At 38.1% G+C, this 24,391-nt stretch overlaps 1 protein-coding gene across 7 annotated transcripts in view; it reads right to left on the bottom strand.

Moving 5' to 3' along the window:
* Positions 1 to 5,218: 5,218 nt before the first annotated feature.
* The window catches only part of LOC107741598 (THO complex subunit 2-like), a 106,103-nt gene continuing 86,930 nt past the window's right edge, over positions 5,219 to 24,391 (bottom strand). Inside the window, exons 29-39 of one of the 7 annotated variants that reach the window (XM_016554356.1) lie at positions 23,201 to 23,382; positions 20,777 to 20,879; positions 17,870 to 18,231; positions 16,976 to 17,037; positions 15,711 to 15,746; positions 9,155 to 9,283; positions 8,958 to 9,024; positions 8,664 to 8,803; positions 6,302 to 6,372; positions 6,121 to 6,154; positions 5,219 to 5,972 (exon numbers count right to left, since the gene is read on the bottom strand). In XM_016554356.1, the coding sequence (XP_016409842.1) occupies positions 6,139 to 6,154; positions 6,302 to 6,372; positions 8,664 to 8,803; positions 8,958 to 9,024; positions 9,155 to 9,283; positions 15,711 to 15,746; positions 16,976 to 17,037; positions 17,870 to 18,231; positions 20,777 to 20,879; positions 23,201 to 23,382 (1,168 nt within the window). In that variant the 3' untranslated portion in view covers positions 5,219 to 5,972; positions 6,121 to 6,138. Of the gene's footprint in view, positions 6,373 to 8,663; positions 8,804 to 8,957; positions 9,025 to 9,154; positions 9,284 to 15,710; positions 15,747 to 16,975; positions 17,038 to 17,869; positions 18,232 to 20,776; positions 20,880 to 23,200; positions 23,383 to 24,391 lie in introns of all 7 variants that reach the window. The other 6 variants (XR_001640216.1, XM_016554355.1, XM_016554357.1 and 3 more) reach the window with 6 other exon arrangements.

Genomic DNA, 24,391 nt, shown 5'->3' on the forward strand with positions numbered 1-24,391 from the left:
GGTGGCAACAACAATACTACAGCGAGAATCAAAGTTACGCCTTCTTTCTTTGCGTGCACATTTGGGCGGCGTTATGCAAATTTTCCCACATAGTGAGGTAGATATGTGGGGGCGTGTTCGAACGAGCCGTTTTAGGTAGGTGTGGCTGACTCTTAACTTTTATAAAGAATATCTCTTTGGTTTTGAGACTTTAGTCTTTGCAAATTTACAGATCTTCTTTATGCACCAAGAGCTTGTAACACTCCAAAGAGAAAGGAAAAAATGAAATCGCATCATATGACCCCTTTAAAAAAAATAAAAAATAAAAAAAAATCTAACTAATCCCAGATTTTAGACCAGTATTGTATACTTTAATATTGTCACCTCAAAGTAATGAGAATTGGGTGAGGTGCAAATCTGAGAGAAAAAAAAACAACCCTTTTTCTATGCACAACATGTCTTTCTTTAGATTTTGGCGTGAGATATGATCAGGATGTGTTCTTGGCAGAATTCTGTGTTGTAATATATCAAATAAATACATTATAGATTTTTCACTTACATTATTGCTGAATGTTCCTCTAAACATGTTGCATTTAAAATGTTTAACGATTTAACAGCAGCTGAACAGATCAGAGGATAAATGATAACACGAGGTAGAAACAAACACTATTTTCCCACCGCGCGATACTCTCTGATGTGTGTGTGTGTGTGTGTGTGTGTTTGCAGAGCAGCAGTCTGGCAGCGTGGTGTGACACCTCACAGAGACGGCTGGATCTTCAGCAGGGCTCGCCCTCTCTCTCCATACACATCATCTCCAGCCGACACAGCACGCTCACACAAGACCACGGCCCGGCGCAAGAATTGGAATCGATTTCTTCAGTGCCTTATGGAATATTCAGAGTATCACACTGATGCAAACTCACGGCAGAAGCATCGCATCGCATCGCTCCAATCACTCAAACCCATCATCATCATCATCATCATCATCATCCCTGTGAAATAAAAACTCCATAGACAGCGAGAAATAAAGCCATCACTTGCGATCTTAGCACACCGAATGAGCCGATCTGACTCGAGACGTCTTCTCTGGACTGTGTGGGACCCGGTGGTCGAGCAAACGCTCGTAATACTGTAAATTTGCTTTCACACTCGTTCAGTCGGTGTATTAATTTGTCAGATCATGGATCGTTTCAATTCCAGATCAGGACCTTTGTGAGTCGGTCGGATATATGTTGCAGTATATCGTGTGCTTTTCTTTCGTCTGATCTATATTTCTCAGAAGTTCAGATGCTATAAACCCCATTTGACCTTCAATAATGGTGAGCTTCAAAAAAAACCAAAAATCGCCACACGATTTCATTCATTCGCGCACACACACAAACACACACACACACACACGTACTTACAGACACGAACTTCCAAGATTTTGTAGTTATCACAGCATACTGTACACGAAACTGAAGCTATAAATCGGATCACATTATTGTAGATAAACCGCAATTCACAAAAGGACATGGCTTTTACGACGTAGTATTTGATTACCTCACGGTTTGCCGAATATAATTCGCACATGAAATCAAGCTTTGAGATTTAGTTTTATTTGACGAGCATTATCAGTGTTTGGTGAATTATTTAGCAAACGAGACTAGGATTAATAACATTTACAATAGATTTATAAAAAGAGCTGACGGGAAGCTAGCACATTTACATTTCGCTGTGACATTTTTTTTGTGCTGGAGAGAAGGAAAACCAACTGTGACTCCACGGGACCGAGGCTCTGGCCCATCCCGTGACCATGGACAGATAGTTTTATAACGAAAAGCTTTTAAAAGACTACAAACGTGCAACACAAATCTGTACATTTCTAGTGAAGGATTCACAAGCGAGTGACTGAATTCCCAAATTTTCTAGCTGCATGCGAAAACTTGTGGTTGCCAAGTAAAGCCCTGCGACTTCCATTAGATTCTAGAGGGTCGGTAGAAAGTGGGTTTCAGCTTTCGTATCTTGACCTGTTCCTGACCTGTAAAACTGCACTTCAGCCCAGAGGCAGGCTGATGTAAGACGTGCATGCGTGACTGTCGTTCCCCGGGCCCTGATAGTGAGGCCTTGTACAAAGAATTTTAATACATTTTGTAAATAAAAAATAAAAAAACTGTATGGAAGCATGTGTGGGGGCTTTTTTATGCACACTATCAATCTGTGATCCCATGCAGGTTATTAGTGCTGACTCTGAGATGATGTGGAAAACAAAGAAAGCATCCGCTTTTTAAAGAATGACACTCTGTACCTACACTAAACTTTCTACACTCCTGAGTCCCGAGCAAGCAATTCTTAGAGTCAAAAGAGGAGCTTCACCTTTAGGAAAACATTGTAATATGTGACCCTGGAGCACAGAAACAGTCTTAAGTCGCTGGGGTATATTTGTAGCAATAGCCAAAAATACATTGTATGGGTCAAAATTATAGATTTTTCTTTTATGCCAAAAATCATTAGGATAATAAGTAAAGATCATGTTCCATGAAGATATTTAGTAAATTTCCTACCGTAAATATATCAAAACTAAATTTTTGATTAGTAATATGCATTGATAAGAACTTAATTTGGACAACTTTAAAAGCGATTTTCTCAATATTTTGATTTTTTTGCACCCTCAGATTCCAGATTTTCAAATAGTTGCCAAATATTGTCCTATCCTAACAAACCATACATCAATGGAAAAACTTATTTATTCATCTTTCAGATGAGGTATAAATCTCAATTTTAAAAAAACTGACCTATATGACTGATTTTGTGGTCCAGGGTCACATATAGAAACTTCTAAGTCCTCAATATCACACAACATTAACAACAAGTCTTTCTCTTTACTGAAAATCACAAAAAATGAACTTCTTTATTACAGATCCATTGCCCAGTAAATTACATCAACAAAATATTCAATCATGTCAACAAATATTCATGTAGTCCCAACGCAAAATAATTACATTTAACTTAAATTTTGTGAATTTAAGTGGATTGAACATAATCAAATTAACCTGTGACAAAATCTTTAGCTCATTTTAACAGTCATTTGAACAAACAGCAAATATGTACAGTCTGTACAAGTATAATTACGATTGATAAAAATAATAATAATTTGTAAAATGGACCCTTATGACTGGTTTTGTGCTCCAGGGTCACATATATTGATAAATGGAGTCGACACCGCATGTACAAACTTGTGAACAAGATTTACTGTTTTCTCCATGGAGGAAACGTAATAATATGTTGTTACAAGAAAATGTCTTTTGGTTATTGAATTCAACTCACTTTTTTTTTTCTGGAATGAATTAAAAATTCCAGTCAGATCAAAGTCAACAAGAAGAAACGGTCAAGAAGAGCCTTTGCCACCGCTGATGTGTTAAACAAGCTCATTTCATGTTGGATACTAGTTTAGATAATAGAGCGTAATAATGACAATCTTCGAAACAGACCTGGAAAAGAGTTTGAACTGTGATTTAACACTATTAAATCCAATGGCCTTTAGCAGCGACCGCACTCAGAACAGCACAGCCTCGCCTTTGTTTCTTCAAAGAAACATGTTTTGCTATTCGAAATTGTGAACTGTGAGTATATTCACTATAAAACGTATTAGATAATACGGATATTTAATTTGAACAACAATATTTCCATATATATTTAGACAATTAAGCCACACTAAATGTCAGCATAATCATTTAATATTAGGGACTTTAAGTAACAACAGCTGATTGAACGCAATAGTGATATAGATTATATGCAGATACAGTTACAATACCACATACCATAATACACAACATTAATTTACTATGGTAAATCACCTATTCTCCCACAGTACAACGTTAAAGTCGCGCATGCGCAATAGCAATAAAGAGGGGTTTGTTCGATTTGAATCGTTTGTGGATCATGTAACATGTTCATAATTAACGTGCTGAAATACGCTACACCTGTGTGAGAAACAAATTCATACATTCACTAAAATCACCAAAACATTAGCAGATTAAAAGACATCGCAATGTTTATATAGTCAGTGTTGAGGGTAAAGCATTACAAGTAACACGTTATGTAATCAGATTACTTTTTCAAGTAACTACAAAGTAACACATTCCTTTCTAATTTAGAAGAACATATCCGAGTTACTTACGCCAGTTCCTGTTTCCCGTGTCTTCTCACGCTGAGAGAATCCATTCAGGAGGAAGTGCAGAGGCGTTCTGATGGTTACTGTATGTCTAGACTAAACAAGAACATGCATTTACTCACCTCAGAAGCAGTATTCCTCAAAATGAATAAAAACGGTGAAATCCAAACTCAGAATAACACAAGAATTAATTGTATTAAATAACACAAAAATCCTTTATGTATTTCATCCAATTTTAATAACCAATTTATTTGCTGCTGACCTTCAATGATCCAATTCAGCCATTCTAATAAGCAAAAATGACTTTATATATATATATATATATATAGACTATAGTGCTGTCAAACGATTAATCGCATCCAAAATAAAAGTTTGTTCACAAAATATATGAGTGTACTGTGTATATTTATGTAAATATAAATGCAAACACATGCATGTATTTAAGAATTTTTTTTATAAATAAAATGTTTAAAAAAAATTTTTTTAATAAAAAATGTTCTGAGGGTGCAAAAAAAGTTAAAGTTGTTCAAATGAAGTTCTTAGCAATGCATATTGCTAATCAAAAATTAAGTTTTGATATATTTACAGTAGGAAATTTACAAAATATCTTCATGGAACATGATCTTTACTTAATATCCTAATGAGTTTTGGCATAAAAGAAAAATCTGTCATTTTGACCCATACAATGTATTTTTGGCTATTGCGACACATATACCCGTGCTACATAAGACTGCTTTTGTGCTCCAGGGTCACAAATTGAGTTTTAAATGCTCCAAAAGCTCTAGCATCATTTGTTGCAGGTGCAACTAGCTTTATATTTTGTACTTGACACAATGGCATGCAGAGATTTTGAAGTGTGACCCGTGTCCAAATACTTTTCAAGTTTTCCGTGCATGTCGAACTGATACATTTGTCTTATGCATCTGATAAAATATTTCCACGGTCAACATGACGTGCTCAGAGAAGCACTGATATCTATCTTCACCAGTGTTAATTAAAGAGGAACTTTTGCAAAGTGATGCAATAAATGCTGGTACCTAGTTATGCAAAATCCCAAAGCTTCCAAAAAAAAAACAAGAGACGTGATACACTAAGAAAACTATTTTATTCAGAAAAAGCATACACTTTGTAGATCCTGCCAGATAAAAACTCCATGAAGTAATTTGGAAAGTCATGAATTGTTTCCTTTTTAGTCCACTTATTTACGGAGAAATCCCGCTTGCCATTCTTTATACAAATCTTTTAAAAACGTGATTGAACACACAAAGGAAATCCGGAGGCGTACATTTGAAATGAAAGTAACAGGAAATGTCTTATTACATGGAACCGTTTTATTTCTGTATACATAATATACAAATTAGAGCATTTGTACGGCTTCAAACACCTAGTCTAAATATCACGTGTGAATTAAAAAGGGAAAAAAAAGGTAGTATTAAGGAAACCAGACTGTTTATATTTTGTAAGAGAAAAGAAACGAACCAAAGAAAGAAGAAAACGGAAAAGAAGGCAATAAAAACGCAAGCATTGGAGAGCGACACCAATTCAACCTGAATCCGTTTGTGATGCACGAAGCACATTGTGCTAAACATTTAAAGGAAACAAACTTTCAGTGAAGTACTGAAAATATCACAATAAAAATGGCAGATTAAAAGACAAGCGACGACATTTCTAGGCAAAACAACAGAAGTTTGGATGCAGGCAAAAATCCTAAGTGTGCGAGGGAGTGCTCTTTCCAGACGGTGACAGGAGAAGGGAACATGGTTGAGAAAGCTGTGCTGATGAGTCCCGTAGCAGAAGAGGAGCGACCGCAGCCAATGCACCTCAGGATTCGCAAAAACTTCTGCATTATCCAAAAGCACATTGCAAATCAATTACCCTCAATTTCCTCTAATTAACTGCTCTTTTTCATATTCACTCGAGTCTTAAGAAACGAGTAATAATAAAAAAAAGTGTGTCCTCAAAAGCTCTTCGTCCGCATTAACGCTCACCTCGAGTGTCAGCATGCACTATCTGTGTTTATGGGTGATGAATGTTAAGGAAAAACTGTGTTGATCTGCTCCAGCGCTGCAGCAGTGAGCTGAGTTTGTGTAAAGCTGATTTCTATACAAAGAGCATGACTTCTTTCCATCTCTACACGCAGCCGTCGGTGTTTATGGCATCAAAGGATATTGTTTCTTCTCTTCTTTAGCGCCAGTGCTGTCTCTCTTCTTTTCGGATTTCTCTTTGTCGTGCCTGGATTCCTGAAACACAAGAGCATTGGTGAACGTGTGCAGGAAATGGTTTCGCATCACGCTGGGTCTACAGTTACCGTGTAATTGGTGCGTTGGGTGTTTGAAGTGTTCAGTTTGGTTTCTGTGTAGTTACGTTTTTGTTGAGTACATTTTAATTGATGTGCAAAATGACAAACTGTAACAGGTTGCTACATTTAATACATACATTGAATGTTTCAAACATAAATAGAATATAACATGAAACTGTCCTTGAAACCTGAGATACTCATGAGTCGTGTTAATACAATATTTTTAAATACACCTGCATGTAATTTATTTCTGTAATTACATTTATAATTACAGTGTTGACCCATGCCTTACACCTTAACCCACCCTTAAACCTAGCCATACCACCAAACCGGTCCCTAACCTACCCATATCCCACCTCAATAGAGGCTAAAGTGTTTTACAATACAATATGAACACAAATTTTTTTGATGCAAGTACATAGTAGTAAAGGCCACCTAATACAATATAAAGTGGGACTGCGCTTATATTTAATGAAATTGCAACCACTAAGCCACATCATAATTTACATATTTTGATGAATCATGCAGCCCTAGTTACTGCTATAGTTATCGTTCTTTTATTAACTAACTGACCAATCAACCATCCATCCAGTGAAGTACTTCAGATCGATCACTAAACACTATGACTGGATTATCTGAATCTATTCATTCTACATTTTGTCTAATAGCTCTCTCTTCTTTTCGGATTTCTCTTTGTCGTGCCTGGATTCCTGAAACACAAGAGCATTGGTGAACGTGTGCAGGAAATGGTTTCGCATCACGCTGGGTCTACAGTTACCGTGTAATTGGTGCGTTGGGTGTTTGAAGTGTTCAGTTTGGTTTCTGTGTAGTTACGTTTTTGTTGAGTACATTTTAATTGATGTGCAAAATGACAAACTGTAACAGGTTGCTACATTTAATACATACATTGAATGTTTCAAACATAAATAGAATATAACATGAAACTGTCCTTGAAACCTGAGATACTCATGAGTCGTGTTAATACAAATTTTTTTTTTTTAGGATATTAGAAATGATATGGCATATTCACAATGTGCGTTAAGGGCCATACACACCAAGGACGATATCAATAAAGATTTGATAATCGTTCTAATTCTATGAGAACTGTAAGTCCACATCAAAACTAAAACAATGACAACAGTAGAGTTATATCAGAGTAAATTGGGTCAACAGTGTAATGATTTTTTCATTCACAATGATTTTTTAGTCCCACTTTTTTAGTCCCACTTTATATTACGTGACCTTAACTACTATGTACTTACATTTAAATTAATCATTTGATACAATGCACTTATTGTGCACATACATGTTTTTACATTGTACTTATATTTTTAAAAACACCTGCATGTAATTCATTTCTGTAATTACATTTATAATTACACTGTTGACCCATGCCTTACACCTTAACCCACCCTTAAACCTACCCATACCACCAAACCGGTCCCTAACCTACCCATATCCCACCTCAATAGAGGCTAAAGTGTTTTACAATACAATATGAACACAAATTTTTTTGATGCAAGTACATAGTAGTAAAGGCCACCTAATACAATATAAAGTGGGACTGCGCTTATATTTAATGAAATTGCAACCACTAAGCCACATCATAATTTACATATTTTGATGAATCATGCAGCCCTAGTTACTGCTATAGTTATCGTTCTTTTATTAACTAACTGACCAATCAACCATCCATCCAGTGAAGTACTTCAGATCGATCACTAAACACTATGACTGGATTATCTGAATCTATTCATTCTACATTTTGTCTAATAGCACTTGGTGCACTGTTAATCATTAAGTTACAATTGTTCAATTATGATGTATAATAATCATGATGCATCTTTTTCCACCTCAAACCCTTTGTCTGTAATTTCAAATCAAATTAACACTGCCTTAAGATCTCTAACAGAGACTATGATATTCTGCTCTCAACATATTAGATTAGACATATGTGACCCTGGACCACAAAACCAGTCATAAGGGTCAATTTTTACACAGAAAGAAAAATCGATAATTTTGACCCATACAATGTATTGTTGGCTATTGCTACAAATATACCCCAGCGACTTAAGACTGCTTTTGTGCTCCAGGGTCACATATAAGCATTTTAGATTCATGTCTAACACAAGTCAAGTCGAACACTTAAGGCTAGAGGTTTGTTTGTCATCTTAACCCAAGATATGAGTGATGCCGTAAGTTGTGGAGGTGTAACAGGACACAGTCCCAGACCTTTTTGCCTCCAGAGGTCTTCTCCGGTTTGGCCAGATCGCTCTTGTCCTTGCTGGTGGACTTGGAGCGCTTGCTGTTGTCCTTGTCGTTGGAGTGTGGCGATTCGGAGGGGCTGGCACTCTTGCTGTGTTTGGAGGAGCCTGTGTGAAAAGAGAGAGCGCAGCCATGTGAGGCAGATAACACGAGAGCCGCGGGGAGGGCTTTCTGATTGCCTCCTTTCTGGTTCGCTAGCTCGCCTCTCCCACTCTCGGCAGCGGGCAAAACAAATTTAAAAGATAGGCATTATCGACTCACTCATTCCATTTTCATCTTTGCGGCGCTTGGCTTCCTGGCTCATCTCGCGGTCGCTGTTCGAGTAGTCCTAGGGGAAACGGCGCAAATCAACATGATGCTCGTTGACTTGACTTTTCACCTTTCACCAGGCATGCTTTGCCCCATGCCCAAATCCTTTTTTTTTAAACACCAAAAGCGTTAGGGACGCAGCCACTTACTCGTTTCCGGTCCTTCCGGTCTTCTTTCTTCTCCCTCTCTTTGGAACGGTCCCTGGACTTGTCAGACTCTTTCTTCTCGTCGTCCTTCTCTTTGCTCTTGGGCAGGACTGTGCTGTGGTTAGGATGGTGCTGAGGGTTGGATGGAGAGATAAGAGAGGGTTAACGCCTCGCAGGATGAGAGCCGTGCCCCATTAGAGTCGCACTCGCCTTCCCACTCGCCTTCACACCTCACGATGCTATCAGGCACACCCACAGGAAGTCCAAGCACTCTATTAAAAGCTCAAGGCTCCTGCTGAACTCGTATATGTGCCTCGCACCAGGGCTTCAACGCACCTCGAAACAAGCGTCAAACCTCCATGTGAATAGTGTTACAAAAGGGCGATTTTACCGGGTTGCTAGGCAGCAAGAGAAAGGGAAAAAGGATCAGCCCAACTTTTGATTTTGCACGCTGACAACGTATTGATACACCAAGCTACTACTGTCTTGTATTCAGTGACCACAGCTCAAAAGGTCAAAGGGGTGAAAGGTGAAATTGGTACTTGGCCTGTACATTAGGGCTGCTCGATACTGGTTAAACGATGATTACTTTGCTCAGAAATATAATAATGCTTATTGACTTTTTTTGTTCGTTTTTACATTTCTATAGAATTAATTACAGTTAAGCACAAATCAAGAGAACCTCAACTTGCACGGTTTGCTTGCAGATTTATTCACAGCAAGCCACATGAATGGAAACAGGCTGACTGCTTTATACTTTTATTTGAGCAGAATATCTCAATAGAGATCGCTAAACTCCAGCTTAGATGTTTGCCAGTGTTTTCACCTCATCAGTGCTTTTTTTCTTAATGTAGAGAGAGCAGTGCAGATGGTTGCCAGGTTGGGAAGATTAAGTAAACCACTGGGCAGAAAATTTATCAATTTATGAAAAAAGCTCTGATTGGGGAATTTAAACTCTTGAAATCTGGAAACTGAAACCATTAAATCTTGCTTTTTACCAATGTAAGAAAACGAGGATGCCAAATTAAAAATAAAAATTTTCAGGATTAAAAAAAAAACTGACAAATATTGCATATAATCAGCGATTATGCTTAATAAATCGAGAGATGCAGAAATCGTGATCATGATTACAATACGATTCATTGTGCAGGTCCTATGTATGTAATGTGGCGTCAGAGTAATGCTTCAGTGCATTGGGAAACGCTGATACGATTCATATGAAAAGCCCTTAAGGGTCGTGATTCACAAATCAACCAACAAATAGCTGACCTCTTCAAACAAGCATTGAGCAATACTCTTATAAAACACCACAATGCCCCTCAAGAATGGAAAATCTTCAGAAAATGGATGAAACCTTTCTTTTGTAAAGCAAAGACATTCTTTTGGAGAACAACATGTGGAAAGTGTTTAAATAGCAAGAGAATGAAGCGTGAGCGAGCAAGATAAACTGTGTTGTTGACATTCATTCAACCTTAACATCAATATCCCACAAAGAAAATTACAAGATCGAATGTAGGCCTGGGCGATAAAACGGTATTGATATTTATCGACGGTACACCTTCTTCGATAACGGTATAAAAAATGTTCGATATAGTGCACGATATAGGCACGTGCTATGAGTGACGCACACAGCACACACAAACACGAACACATGCTGAATTGAGTGCTGTGCCTGCCTGTGGATGAGGAGATTGTGAATAAAAAAAATGAATATTAGTCGAATTTAAAATAAACATTTGTATTTGAATGTTAGGTGTGTGTCAGGGAGCGTCACCAGTGGAGCACGAGATGCGGTGATGTAAGTGACGTGGTAGTTTAATGTTTTGTTAGTCTAGCCCACGAGACGCGCCGCTGCTGCGTTATGCATTCAAAATATTAGAGAAATATAGAAGCTCAATGCGGAGAAGATCTTGAATGGGTTAAAACCGAAGCCATTCACACAATGTATATTCAGCGCATTTTCTAGACGGACAAATACGACTGCTGCACTCGCGTCACACAAGAGATATATAGAAAGCCATGCAAAGTTAAAACAGTTTAAACTTTTAGAAAACACGTCGCGAATTTGTGGAGGTTTATTCCTTGGAGGTTTATTCCTTTTCACTGCGTCTCATATATTTTTAAAGGCAATCTGTGTGATGGGCGATTCGGCTCTTTGTATTAAGCAATGCATAAATATGTGATGTTGTTTTGTTCATAATTGTTTAGCAATTTATGACATAATATTTGATTTATATGATTTAATTTAGACGTAATGCGCGTTTTTTATAGACAGTTATTTCCTTGCATTGGCAATTTAATGTGCTGCATTATTTTGCTCATTGAGCCCTCCTGTGGCCTCGGGAAACAAGCCAAAAGTTTAACCTATTTAATCTGCATATAAAACATTAGAAACGAGATATTTGTTTAATTTTTATTTTGTGTTTGACTGTTAAAACAAAAAAAATATTTGTTGTTTGTCTCAATAAATTGAGTTAATTCAAATATACAGTGGTTAAATGTAAAAAAAATTTTTTCTATTGCTCTTTGTTTTAAAAATAGGTTATAAAAAATGTCAATAATTATCGATACCGAACAATATGAAACATTATATCGTTGATACATTTTTTAGCTATAATGCCCAGCCCTAATCGAATGTTAGCTGCAGAGATCCAGAGCAGTCGTTCTCATTCTCAGCAATCTTCAAAAAGAGGGGGTGACTTTACAAAAAGTATTTACATTGATAAATTAGTATTAATACATTAAAATAATGGTATTTCGGATAGTGTCAGACGTACACTACATATATTAAAACATATAGAAGAGAGTAACATACAAGCAATGATACTGAGTCTTGATGCGGAAAAAGCCTTCGACTCGGTCAGATGGTCATATCTATACATAGTTTTAGAACATTTTGGCTTTCATAAAAATATCCTTAAAGCCATACAGTTATTATATTCCAGACAAATGTATATTATATAAAATGTATATAAACATTTTATATTAAAAAAGTATATGTTATATATTTAACAAATAATAAAATGTCTGTTGTAATAATCAATAGATTAATTAATTATCAAAATAATCTTTATTTGTAGACTTACACAGCATTGTGTGCCAAGCCCAAAAATGCTTCATGGGATAAGACAATCTTGAACATAAACCAGATTGTTGTTCGGTGACAGCAGCAACAAGAAGAGAAAAAAAAACAACCCTGCTTGTCAAAAAGATGTTCTGTGCAAATTAATGAAGATGTACTTTCAGGTGGGACCAGGTATATACAGTCTAATTTTATCTTTAAGGCAACACAAGCTGCCAGACGCATGGGACACAGTAAATGAACTGCCCACATCATGTTCAGCACTGCGCAACTCATGCTCACAAAAGAGGTTCATTAAAAAAATAAAAATAAATAAAAATAGCACTGCAGCAAATTGTTAAAGCTGTTTGATCATTAGCTAAATATTCATGCTCCAGCTGGAACTGACACATACAGAATAAAGTAACTTAAAGTGAATAAAAAAGTACTGTATATGAAGTGTCAATACATGCATAAAAGCACACATTATAAATCTATATATATAAAGAGCACAAGAATAAATACGATTCTTGTTTGGTGTATAACAGCAGAATGGCATGTGGTTGGTGTTGTTTGGAAAACTGCCATTTCAGACTCTCCTACTGATCCAAAGATGCTCTGCTGATAAATGTGTGGGAGAGAAACAAACGGAGATCCAACAGAGCAAGAGATACTGGGGAAAAAAAAATGAGTCTTTCTGAAAGTGGTGAGAAGAATCTGGAGCGGTTAACGATTGTTCTTCAAATTCACTTCAAGTCTGCTCAGCTGTTCTTCACCAGTTTACTGAAGCCTCTAAGCCTCCTTCAAAAGATTGAGCAGTGATTTTCAGATCTTACGGATTCAGTCTGATTTGTGAACCAGATAATAAAAGCACTTTATTTTCAATTTCTGAGAGATTACTTGCCTTGAAACTTCCAGCAGCATTTATGCCATCTGTATTTGGTTCTGTTATTAATAATTTGTTCCATTCCTTTTTTTTCCCCTTCTTTAACCCTTTGGGGTCGACAAACGCGGATACGCGTTTTGTGGCAGAAGCCAAGCCAACCAGGTGGGGCTTCAAGTTGTTTGTTATTGCGGACTCATCAAATGGATATACTGTAGATTTTGCTGTGTACACCGGAAAGAACAACTTTCCCACAGGCCATGGACTATCGACTGATTACAATTACTTCACAATCAGGCGATAAATAGCCAAGTATTGTGTTTAAAAGCCAAATAACTGGTATGAATAATTGTAAAATCCCACTGGTATTGCTATTGACTATAGGTTTTGGTGCCAACCCTACATGTTCCTGGATCTGTTGAAGACCCTTGCTTTCACAACCTCATAAAGCACCTGTTTCAAATGAGTACATCAGGGAATCGGGCATGTATTTCAACAACAGATTAATAACACAAACTATCCGAGAATGAATGAATTAATCACATGGCCAAAACCACTTCAACAACAGAATCAAAACTGACAACTGAATTACAAGAACGCAACACAGCTGACACGATATCCTACAAGACACAACCAACTCCAGCAAGACCGACCCTGCTGGTTCAAGAAAGCAAAAGATCTTGCAACTGATGCTAAAAGCATCTACACCGAGGGTCTGTGAGGCCTCTGGATGATCCTGCAGCTAATGTGAGGGAATACTCTGACAGCAGAGACGGAGAGAATAAAATAACAGGCTGCTCAAAATTCAGCGGTATTGCTTTTTCAGGTGGCACCATCAGCATATTTTCAAACATCCTTCAGTGACCAAACTGCAAAAACACTTATCTCCCTGCCAGTTCAAAAGAGACTGGAGTGGCGAACAGAAGACCAGAGTCAAATCAGACAGCGATGACTGAGAGAGGAGCCCAGGAGAGCGTAGCCACGGGAAGAATGAAGGATATTGTTGGGCTGAAATTACATTAGCAGAATATAAAATGTCCTGGCAGAGGAGGAGAGGGATGTGCGAGCACAAGAGCGCTACACCCGTTTCAGAGATATTCTGCCACCTTTTGAAGGGAAAGGGGACTTTTTAAAGACTCCACACCTGGCATGTGGCGCAAAATGTGCTTTAATCTACAGATGCATTCACGACATACAGCGTGAAGAAAGTTTCAGCGGCGAGACGAAATAAACATTGGGAGTATCTCAAAGGCTAGTGAGCTGCCTACCCACACAGCATTTCTGGGCATCCGTTTGAAGGAATGCTGCCTACATAGACAGTATTCTTGGGCATCACAGGCGGGTTTGGAACGCCCAAGCAATCGCTGCCTACCTAGATGGCGTTTCTGCTATCACTTGGAATGTAAGAAAGCATACTGCCTACTAAGACAACAACTTGGTGAATCAGTTTTATTTTCCCCCAAATTATATTATATTTTTTCCCTAATTATGAGTTTGCTAATAATGGTTCAGTTACACAAATCTAATCATCACAAATGATGACTAATCAACTGGATCAATAAAACAATTTGATTTATTAAAATATTAACACTAGTCCATATCCCAATCTGATTAACTGCACAGCTTTACTTTTGATTCATGCATCCAAATTTGGCCAAATTCCGATAATTATACCGTAAAATCCATTTCACAGAAATCATAGGGCCCTATTAGCACACCACAAGGGTAATTTGGAGAGTTCAAATAAAAATGCAGCCTATTGCATTTGTGACCCTGGAGCACAAAACCAGTCTTAAGACGCTGGGGTATATTTGTAGCAATAGCCAACAATACATCGTATGGGTCAAAATTATTGATTTTTCTTTTATGCCAAAAATCATTAGGATATTAAGTAAAGATCATGTTCCATGATATTTTGTAAATTTCCTACTGTAAATATATTAAAACGTAATTTTTGATTAGTAATATGCATTGCTAAGAACTTAATTTGGACAACTTTAAAGGTGATTTTATCAATATTTAGATTTTTTTTGTACCCTCAGATTCCAGAATTTCTAATACCGTATTGTCCCGAATATAAGACGATATTTTTTTCTTGGAAATACATCTGAAAAAACGCGGTCGTCTTATATTCAGGGTCTAGACTTTGACATGTCAATAATACACCCACAACACTAGGTGGCGCCAAATACGCATAAAACGAGTGTGCCATGAAATACGTAATGTAATGCGTGTTGTAAATATCGCGAGTAAAAACAAAAGAGAAAGAAAACCTTACAGCTGCATGAGGCATGACTGTCACGTTAGCCTGATGGCAACAAACTCCCTTTGTGATTTTAAACTTATGACTGGTTTTGTGATCCAGGGTCACATATTACGGTTTAAAATGTTCAAACTCGAGATGTCCAACTATACTGCATTTTTGGCCATCATAGATACATTTTGGACAAACACTGCCTACATGGACATTTTTAGGCATTGGTTGGAAGTTCTGAACCAATGCGGCTTACAAAGAGGCCAACAGGGCATTTGCAATGATCGTTTGAATGGTCTGGGTAGGCAGTTCACTAGGTTTGGAGACACAATCAGAGTTAAGGATTGAAAAAGGTCCAAACCTTTGAAGCGGAGTCCTTGAAGTCGTTGAGATTGTCCTGTAGGAATGAATGGAGATGACAGATGAGCTGGAGAGGATGGCACACAGCAGGAGAAAGGCTGGGGGAGGCAGGCCGTCAATCAACACATCCCCAAAGACCTTCAAAGACTAGAACTTTCACATGGTTAGAGACGAAGAGACTGGTCTATCGGAGCCTAACGTTAATCTGCACTGGACCTGGAGAACGTCACTGCACTGAGCAGCATAGGGAAATGTCTTAACTCTTATTTTTGGTCTAAGATAAAGCAAACATTCTGTAAATTAACTATGGGAGTTCATGAAGATGATAAAACAAGCTAAACTCAGCTAGGATTCATTAATGAAGGGAATAGAAGGAGGTCATGTACACTTTGGCATGAGGTCTCGCTCATAGACAATTGCAACAAGATTCCTGGTCACGGACAGACAGATCCCTCTGGGAAGGCCATGCCCACACTTTTTCCCTGGTTGCCTTTCTCTTTATGCGGTAGTTGCTGGTGACGCAGGTTTCTCTGGATGCTGATGGAGCCGTCTGCTGGTCACACGGATGTCTGGGAAACTCTCACAAATCGGGTGTGGCAAAAACCAGGATGGAAGAAAAAAAGCAAGCAGTGGCGGTGAAGACGAGCATATTCTTGTCTGGGATCCCCGATCGATGATGCAGGAAAACAAGCAAAACATTCCAGCTCCTGCAGGAGTCACAGACGCGAAGGAGATCTGACTTCATCAGGATTTCTTCCAGCAGAAACACTCTCTTGTCTTGATGTTTATTTAAAAAAACAAAACCAAAAAGACTGATTCTTATTTACTTCTTACTTTCTCAGCAAGTAATATGTTATGATTCCAAAAAAATCAAAAAAGGGCAGGGCGATTTACAAAAGTAATCATCTATATTTACAATCTTACAAAAAGTACGGTATACGAAAAGGAACAAAACTTGTGAGGCACTTGGGTAGATTCTCTTAGCGTGTAAAAGTGAGCAAAAACAAAGCATGTGCTAGAATTTAAGATTTTTGGCAAGTCCTTGGAAAAATCTCTTAAAAATCTGACATCTATTGAAAAAGATTTCGCCAAAAAAAATAGTCCATAAGATGCAAAATTCCCCCCAATGCTCTCCTACAACGGCTGGGCTCCAGAGGCCTCCTCTCAAACTCCAATGGGTGACGAGGAAGGTTTGGAAAACACGTGATCTCCGACAGGTAGGGACAAGAGGAAAGAAGTGCACAGCTCTCCTCAGGCCATACTAACCTTAACTGCAGAGGAGTGCGACGGTGACGAGTGCGTGTCAAGCTTTCGTCTTTTTTGCTCTGCTGAGAGAAGAAATATGAGGATTAGCTTCAAGTAATGCTTTTTTGCTTCTGATATTGTGTTTTGCAGCAATATGGAAAGTCACTCAGGTGAGTAACTTGAATTTCGGGGTGAACTAAGGCGGAATCCACACGGAGATGTATTTAGCTGTATACGCATACATTTTGTATCGTATAGGCGTTTCGTCCACACGGATCCAGCGTTTTGGGAGAGTGAAACCGATATTTTTTTAAACCGGGTCCCAGAGTGGATAAATCTGAAATCTCCGCCCTTGCGTTTTCGTGTGGACAGCGAATCCGTATATTTTCTGAAACGATGACGTCATCAGCCCACGTCTCACCCCTAGTCAGACACCGCTACGTCACGTAACAGCAACAAAAACATGAACAAACACTGAACGATTGTCTTTTTATTAACTAACATTAACACAGATTAATAAATGTATTGTTCCATGTTCGTTTGTATACCGCGCGCAAGGTTTATGCGCATAGTCCAAGTCTTCTTCTCCGTTTTTAGTGTATCTCTGTGGCAGAATTACAGCGCCACATGCTGGTCTGGCATGTAAACTACATCGTTTTGTGTCGGTTTCGTGTGGACGCAGATATTTCTTGAGACGAGGGGGGAAAAAAAGATCGGATAGGGAAAGCTCTGGCTTCGTGTGGATGTAGCCTAAATCCAAAAACCTTTCATTGAAAAACGCGTCTACTGGATTCTATGCTCTGAACTTTCCTTTTAGCATTAATACATTCTTTTATGCACTGTTCTTAAAGTTTAAACAAAGTCAAAGAAGTGTAGTGAAGCATATTTAAGCGGACAGCGGCAGGGCCGTCTCACCCCGTTCAGACTCGACTCCTTCGGATCTGGGCACGAGGGACTTCATGCTTCCGGCCCCAGCGTTCTTCTCCACTTTGCTGCCTTCCTTAGTCTTGCTGTCGTTGGACACGTCGCGTTCCTTGGACCACTCTTTTTCAGCGGATTTGCCATCGATCTTGCTCTTCTCTTCCTTCTTGTCATCCTTCCTCTTGTCCTTGTCGGCCTTGGGCGTCTTCTCCTTGCTGTCAGTGGGCTTCTCCTCCTTCTGTTTGTCCTTCCCTCCTGCCTTGGCCTCTGGAGTGCTTCCCGGGTTCTTGTCTTTCTTCTCCTTTTTCTCCTTTGTGGTCTTCTCTTTATCTTCCTTCTCTTTGCTCCCTTTGGTGCTGTGGAGAGATCAGGGATCAACTAAAGTCTGCTGACATGTTATTTTTGTTATTATCTTTTTGAGTGACCAAAGCATAATACTTTCATTCAGAGATCTTATAAAACATCATGAATAGTACAGATTGGTCTCTGTTGACTTTTTTTTAAAGCAACGAACGCTTAAAGTCGAGGCATTCTTTGGAGAGAGAGTTATGTTGGATAAACTCTTATCTAATGTAAAATTAATGGAGTGAAATGTATCTAGCAGCTTTAGGACAGAAAAAAAATATGTGTATACAAGCCTTCCCAAAATGATTTTGGCCTGTTTCACCTTAGTCTTATATGCATTAAACACACAATATGATAAGTTTGATTTAATTATTTCTGTGTTTTCTGTCTATTAAAATACTGAAGTAAAGAAAGAGCTTATTTTATTCATTTATTTTTTGGGTCATACTTGCTGTGTTTCAGGAAAGTGGAGTGACAGTATATTTTTACATTCATAAAGTTAATAATTCATATATTTCTTTAAATTCATATCAGGAAGACAAATGAATCATTTATTTCAATCATGGATTTCTCCATTTTTACACAACCTACAACCCAAATTATTTTGGGAAACAATCAAGTACTTTTCTTTAATTTCATTTTAAGGACTTTTTTTTATTTCATTTTAAGGGAAACAAGTTTATCAATAAATACTAGAGCCCGACCGATATATCGTTTCGCAGATTTTATCGGCTGATATGAGCCTGTCGCAGATATATTGGTATCGTCGAATATGCCGCCGATATGAAATTTTTTTTTACAGAACATAAAACGCAGATAAAATGCTTGCCGGCGCGTTTGCGAGATCGTGACACCAGCCAACACTTTCACTTCAGTAAGGAGGTCTCTTGTTCAGGCAGCAGCATTCAAGCGTTGTTTTATTCGACCGTAAGTGACCTGCGAAGTTGACTTCACATGATATTCCGCCATGATTCCAGTTCCAAGGGAACGTACACGTTACATTCAAAGGGCATTAAAGTGCGCGAGACGTGAATTTATATTTATTTACAGAGGTATATTATGTCACGCTTCACACTTCTCATGTAAGTTTTGTCTGTGTGAAGACAGTAGCGCAAATCCGTGACTGAATGTTCCGAAGTGAAGTAAACTTGAATGGAATTGAATTGAAATAAAGTTGAATAAACTTCAACTTTACTGTTAAGTGCACTGATGTCAAGACTCATTTTGGATAATAAAGTTCATTGTTAAATTGTCAAATGCCCTGCCTCCATTACATATCTTTGTCACGTCATTATAAGTGTTTTATCACTACATTTGAGTGATCATTGCAAAAAATGTGTTTATGTATATACAGTATATTCTGTTTACGTATATACTGTATTCTATATATAGTACCAGTCAAAAGTTTGGACACACGAATGGTAAAGTGTCCAAACTTTTGACTGGTACTGTACTATAACAAACACAAAGAATATCGGCCGATATATCCTTTCTTTACTCCCTAATATCGGTATCGGCCCTCAAAAAACCCATATCGGTTGGGCTCTAATAAATACAAACCAACATCTGCCCTCAAATTAGTTATTTAGTTGAATATATTTATGTTGTTAACCTTTGCTAGAAGAAAATCACACAAATTGTACGGTTCATATTCAAATTTTGGTATAACGGCTGCAAACACTGAACATCTACAGATAAGATAATATAAAGAATTAAAAATCAAGAGCTAATGAAATATTTGACCTCCTGAGCTTGACCAGTAGCATTTTCTTATGACTAATCACCTCCTTTCACTGATCCTTCACTAAAAAGAAGAAATAATTTTGATGCTCTACTGCTCGCTCAAACCAATATTACCAAGCCAAAATGAAACTAGTGTACTGCACACATGCAAAAACGAGGTGAAAGGAAAGAGTGTAAACTTCTGAAAGCTAATATGATGTGCTGATATTAAGCTGTTTTCTCAAAGCCCCTGAGCTACAGGCTGAATTCTCCTGACTGTGTCATTCATTATTAAAACAGAGCACATCGTAACCCCTCTGTCCTCTCATCTCAGGTGAATTACATATTCCTGACTACGCCACTTTCCCTGACCCCACCAAACCACGTTAAGACACTCAGAAATCCATTACAATCTCATTCCATTCACACAATTCCTGAATGGAAATTAATGGGGACCTTTCACCCATTGAAGTATTTCTTTCGAAATGATGTTTTACACAGCCAATTTGATGGGCCATCGTGCAATTGTGTGTTGTAACAGCCATGCCTTTCAGAGATGGTTCCTTTCAAGACATTTCTCTCCGCAATTGCTCAGTTTAATAGAATTGTAAGAGGATTCTTGCCTGGAACGCTGTTCAATTTGATTACACAGTTCATAAGGAAGGTAGACTTTGATAAAGGATTGATTTATTTGGTGAGTAGTTTGAAATAATAAGCCCCTGCTAAACTTTCTCACCCCAGGGCTTCAACTTTTAATGACATTATATAAGAGATGAGAGCAGTACATCATTCTGAGCTTGCGCTGCGTGGAGAGTCGGGTCTTGGGTGCAGTACCTGTTCGGCGTGCTGCTCCCGTTGCTGCTGCTCACTTTATTGGCTGCGGTGCTGTTTTTGCTGGCAGTCTTCTGAGCCACCTGAGATTTGTCCTTGGATTTATCTGCAAATAGACCAAGCCGACATGGACGTCACACGAGGGCAGACATCATTATTGTGTCCATACCTACCAAATGAGACAAACTATGGCATGACAGAATGTCCTGATAAAGTGGAATAACGCCAAAGTTTGGTGCCACAGTGAAGGAGTTATGGCATTTGTTCTTGATTTAAATATATACAGCTATTAAGCATGCTGGGAAATTGCAAGCATCCTTCATGTGTCATTGAAAGCTCATTAAAAGTGAATGAAACACAGATTGTGCTACACAGAAAGTGAATTATTTAAACACACCCGAAAATGTCCTTTGAGATTTAAGGGGAGAAAAAAACAGCTAAAAAAAGGCAGCATATCAAAAGGGTCACGCTAACATATTTGTGACCCTGCACCACAAAACCAGTCATAAGGGTCAATTTTGTGAAATTGGGATTTATACATAATCTGAAAGCAGAATAAATAAGCTTTCCATTGATGTATGGTTTGTTAGGATAGGACAATATTTGGCTGAGATACAACTATTTGAAAATCTGGAATCTGAGGGTGCAAAAAAAAATCTAAATATTGAGAAAATCGCCTTTAAAGTTGTCCAAATGAAGTTCTTAGCAATGCATATTACTAATCAAAAATTAAGTTTTGATATATTTACGGTAAGAAATGTACAAAATATCTTCATGGAACATGATCTTTACTTAATATCCTAATGATTTTTGGCATAAAAGAAAAATTGATAATTTTGACCCATACAATGTATTTTTGGCTATCGCTACAAATATACCCCAGCGACTTAAGACTGCTTTTGTGCTCCAGGGTCACGTATGCTCATTCAATTGGAAAACATTTCACTTCAAAAGACAAGACTTTTGTATTTTTAAACAGCACTTTCTTAGTATTTGTGCCCATTTTAGAGCCCTAGTAAATTATGCTCAGAGCAGTTAATATCACAGCTACTAATGGGAGGCAGGATTTAACTGATGACGGGGGATTTCACCTCTTCACAGTATCTTGCAGTGAGCAGCTGCTGAAATGCAACAAGAACTCTTAGCAACACAATCGAGGTGCTGTTACTTGGGTATTGAGCGGTATGTGGATTCCCATTTTAGTGCCAAACACAGTGGTTTCCACAAAATTGCCTTCTAAAAGGTTGTTACACTGCTTCCAACAAATCCAGGCGCGACTTAACTCAGGCCTTTCCTAAAAGTGGATATACACTCGTTTGAGCCAGTATGCTTTTTCTTTTAACTGATCAAAAATGGCAGTGAAGACATTTATAATATCTATATAAATGCTGTTCTTTTGAACTTTTTATTCAAAAGTTCCTGAAAAATAAAATGTCACAGTTCCAAAAATATGAAGCAGCACAACTGTTTTCAACATTGATAATAATCAGAAATGTTTATTGAGCAGCAAATCAGCATATTAGACTGACTTTTGAAGGATCATGTGACACTGAAGACTGGAGTAATGATGCTGAAAATTCAGCTTTGATCCCAGCAATATATTACATTTTAACATAGATTCATATAGAAAACATGGTAACACTTTAGAAATGTTTATTGAGCAGCAAATCAGCATATTAGACTGACTTTTGAAGGATCATGTGACACTGAAGACTGGAGTAATGATGCTGAAAATTCAGCTTTGATCCCAGCAATATATTACATTTTAACATAGATTCATATAGAAAACATGGTAACACTTTAAGGTCCAATTAACAAACCATTAACTACAACTTTTGCCTCAAACTCCTACTGCTTATTAATAGTTAGCAAGGTAGTTGTTAAGTTTAGGTGTTGGCTAGGATTAGGGATGTAGAATATGGTCATGCATGCAATGATGCAATTCATATTCCCGATGCAATCAATTCATATTCATGATGCAATCAAGTAACTGAAAATCAGTACACTCAAAATGAACATGGGTTTGAACATGTTTAGTGCAATCCCACAAGGTAAGTGAAGGCCTCATCGCAGTAGCTGCCAGAGCCGTGGAGTGGACCGAGTCCATCCTGGGGAGCCTGGAGTCACATGCCCTGCACTGCTGTTTTGATCAATCCTGCTGGTGTACTTGTTTCTGTGTTAATGGGTCTGTGCCAGGCTTTTCTGTTCTAATGTCCTCCGCAGTTTTACCCCAATTCACATAGTAATTGCAATTCACTCCCTCAGGGTGGCAATTCCCACCGCGAGTGTTGTACGCCATGGCAACGCATTTCATTTTAAATGAGTGTCAAGACGCTCTCAATAAATGGACAAACAAGTCCAGATGCTACCAAATCAATTCCTGAAGCTTCGTGGAGGAAAACAGGACGATTATTCAAATAGAGTCACCTGAGTCCTCGACGGCGCCCTCCTCGGCTTTGCCAGCGGTGGCAGCGGCGGCAGGCTTGCCCGTGTTGCCCGGTCCGTTCTGCAGAGTGCCAGACGTGGCGCTGCGCACTGGCTGCTCCTTATGGTGGAACTCATTTTCTGGGACCATGTGCACTTTCCTGCCTTTCAATTGGCCAGAGTAGCTGCAAGTCACACACACGGTTAAAATCACGGCAGATGGTAATACGAAGTGCAATGCTTAAAAATCACTCAGAAATGGATGGATTCAAAAAGAAATCCTCGAGAGGGGTTGTGTTCGCCGAGGCCAGGTTTTACGACAATATTAACGTAACTAGATCGGCATGCTTTTGAGAGGCTGAACACAAGGTCTGATTCCCTCTTTCATTTCTTGTTGATTCCATGAGTCTACAGAGAAACACAAAGAACAGGGCCCACGTCTGCCCAATAAGCCGAGGTGTGCTGAGAAATCCCACTGGTGGCATGAACGCAGCAATTACACGTCAACAGTTATTACCAATTCTGCGACGGAAGACACGTCAATTTAGAAAGAAATCAGTTCCTCATTATGATTGGACATCTAATCAATTTACAAGCCCATGACATGCATATTTTCTCTAAACCACTTGAGCTGCTCAAACTAAACAACATTATTTTAATCCAATATACACTTCTGCTCAAAAGTTTGGGGTCAGCAAGTTTTTTTTTTTTTTTTTTCATAAATTTGTTTTTTTAAGTTTTTGAAAAGTCTTATGCTCACCAAGGCTGTATTTATTTGACTAAAAATACAGTAAAATAGTACTGAGAATGATTTTTTTTTTTTTACAGTTATAAATAACTTTTCTATTTGAATACATTTTAAGATGCAATTTCTTCCTGTGATCAAAGCTGAATTTTCAGCATCATTACTCCAGTCTTCAGTGTCACATGATCCTTCAGAAATCATTCTGATATGCTGATTTGCTGTAGGGCTGTCAAAATGGCTGAAAAACTAAATCACAGAGTACATTTTTCATTTAACAAAACGTGAGATGCAGTGGGATGGGGAAAAAAATCCCGCCATAAAGTCTCGATATATGTTTTTTCAAAGTTAAACTTGCATTAATTTTACATGGCTTTCTAAACATGTGGCTCTTTTGTGCGAGACGCGAGTGTAACAGTGATAGATGTCCCTCTAGAAAATGCGCAAAACAC

The sequence above is a fragment of the Sinocyclocheilus rhinocerous genome, unplaced genomic scaffold, assembly GCF_001515625.1.
Source record: "Sinocyclocheilus rhinocerous isolate Xijiao unplaced genomic scaffold, SAMN03320098_v1.1 scaffold195, whole genome shotgun sequence".
NCBI classification, from domain to species: Eukaryota; Metazoa; Chordata; class Actinopteri; order Cypriniformes; family Cyprinidae; genus Sinocyclocheilus; species Sinocyclocheilus rhinocerous.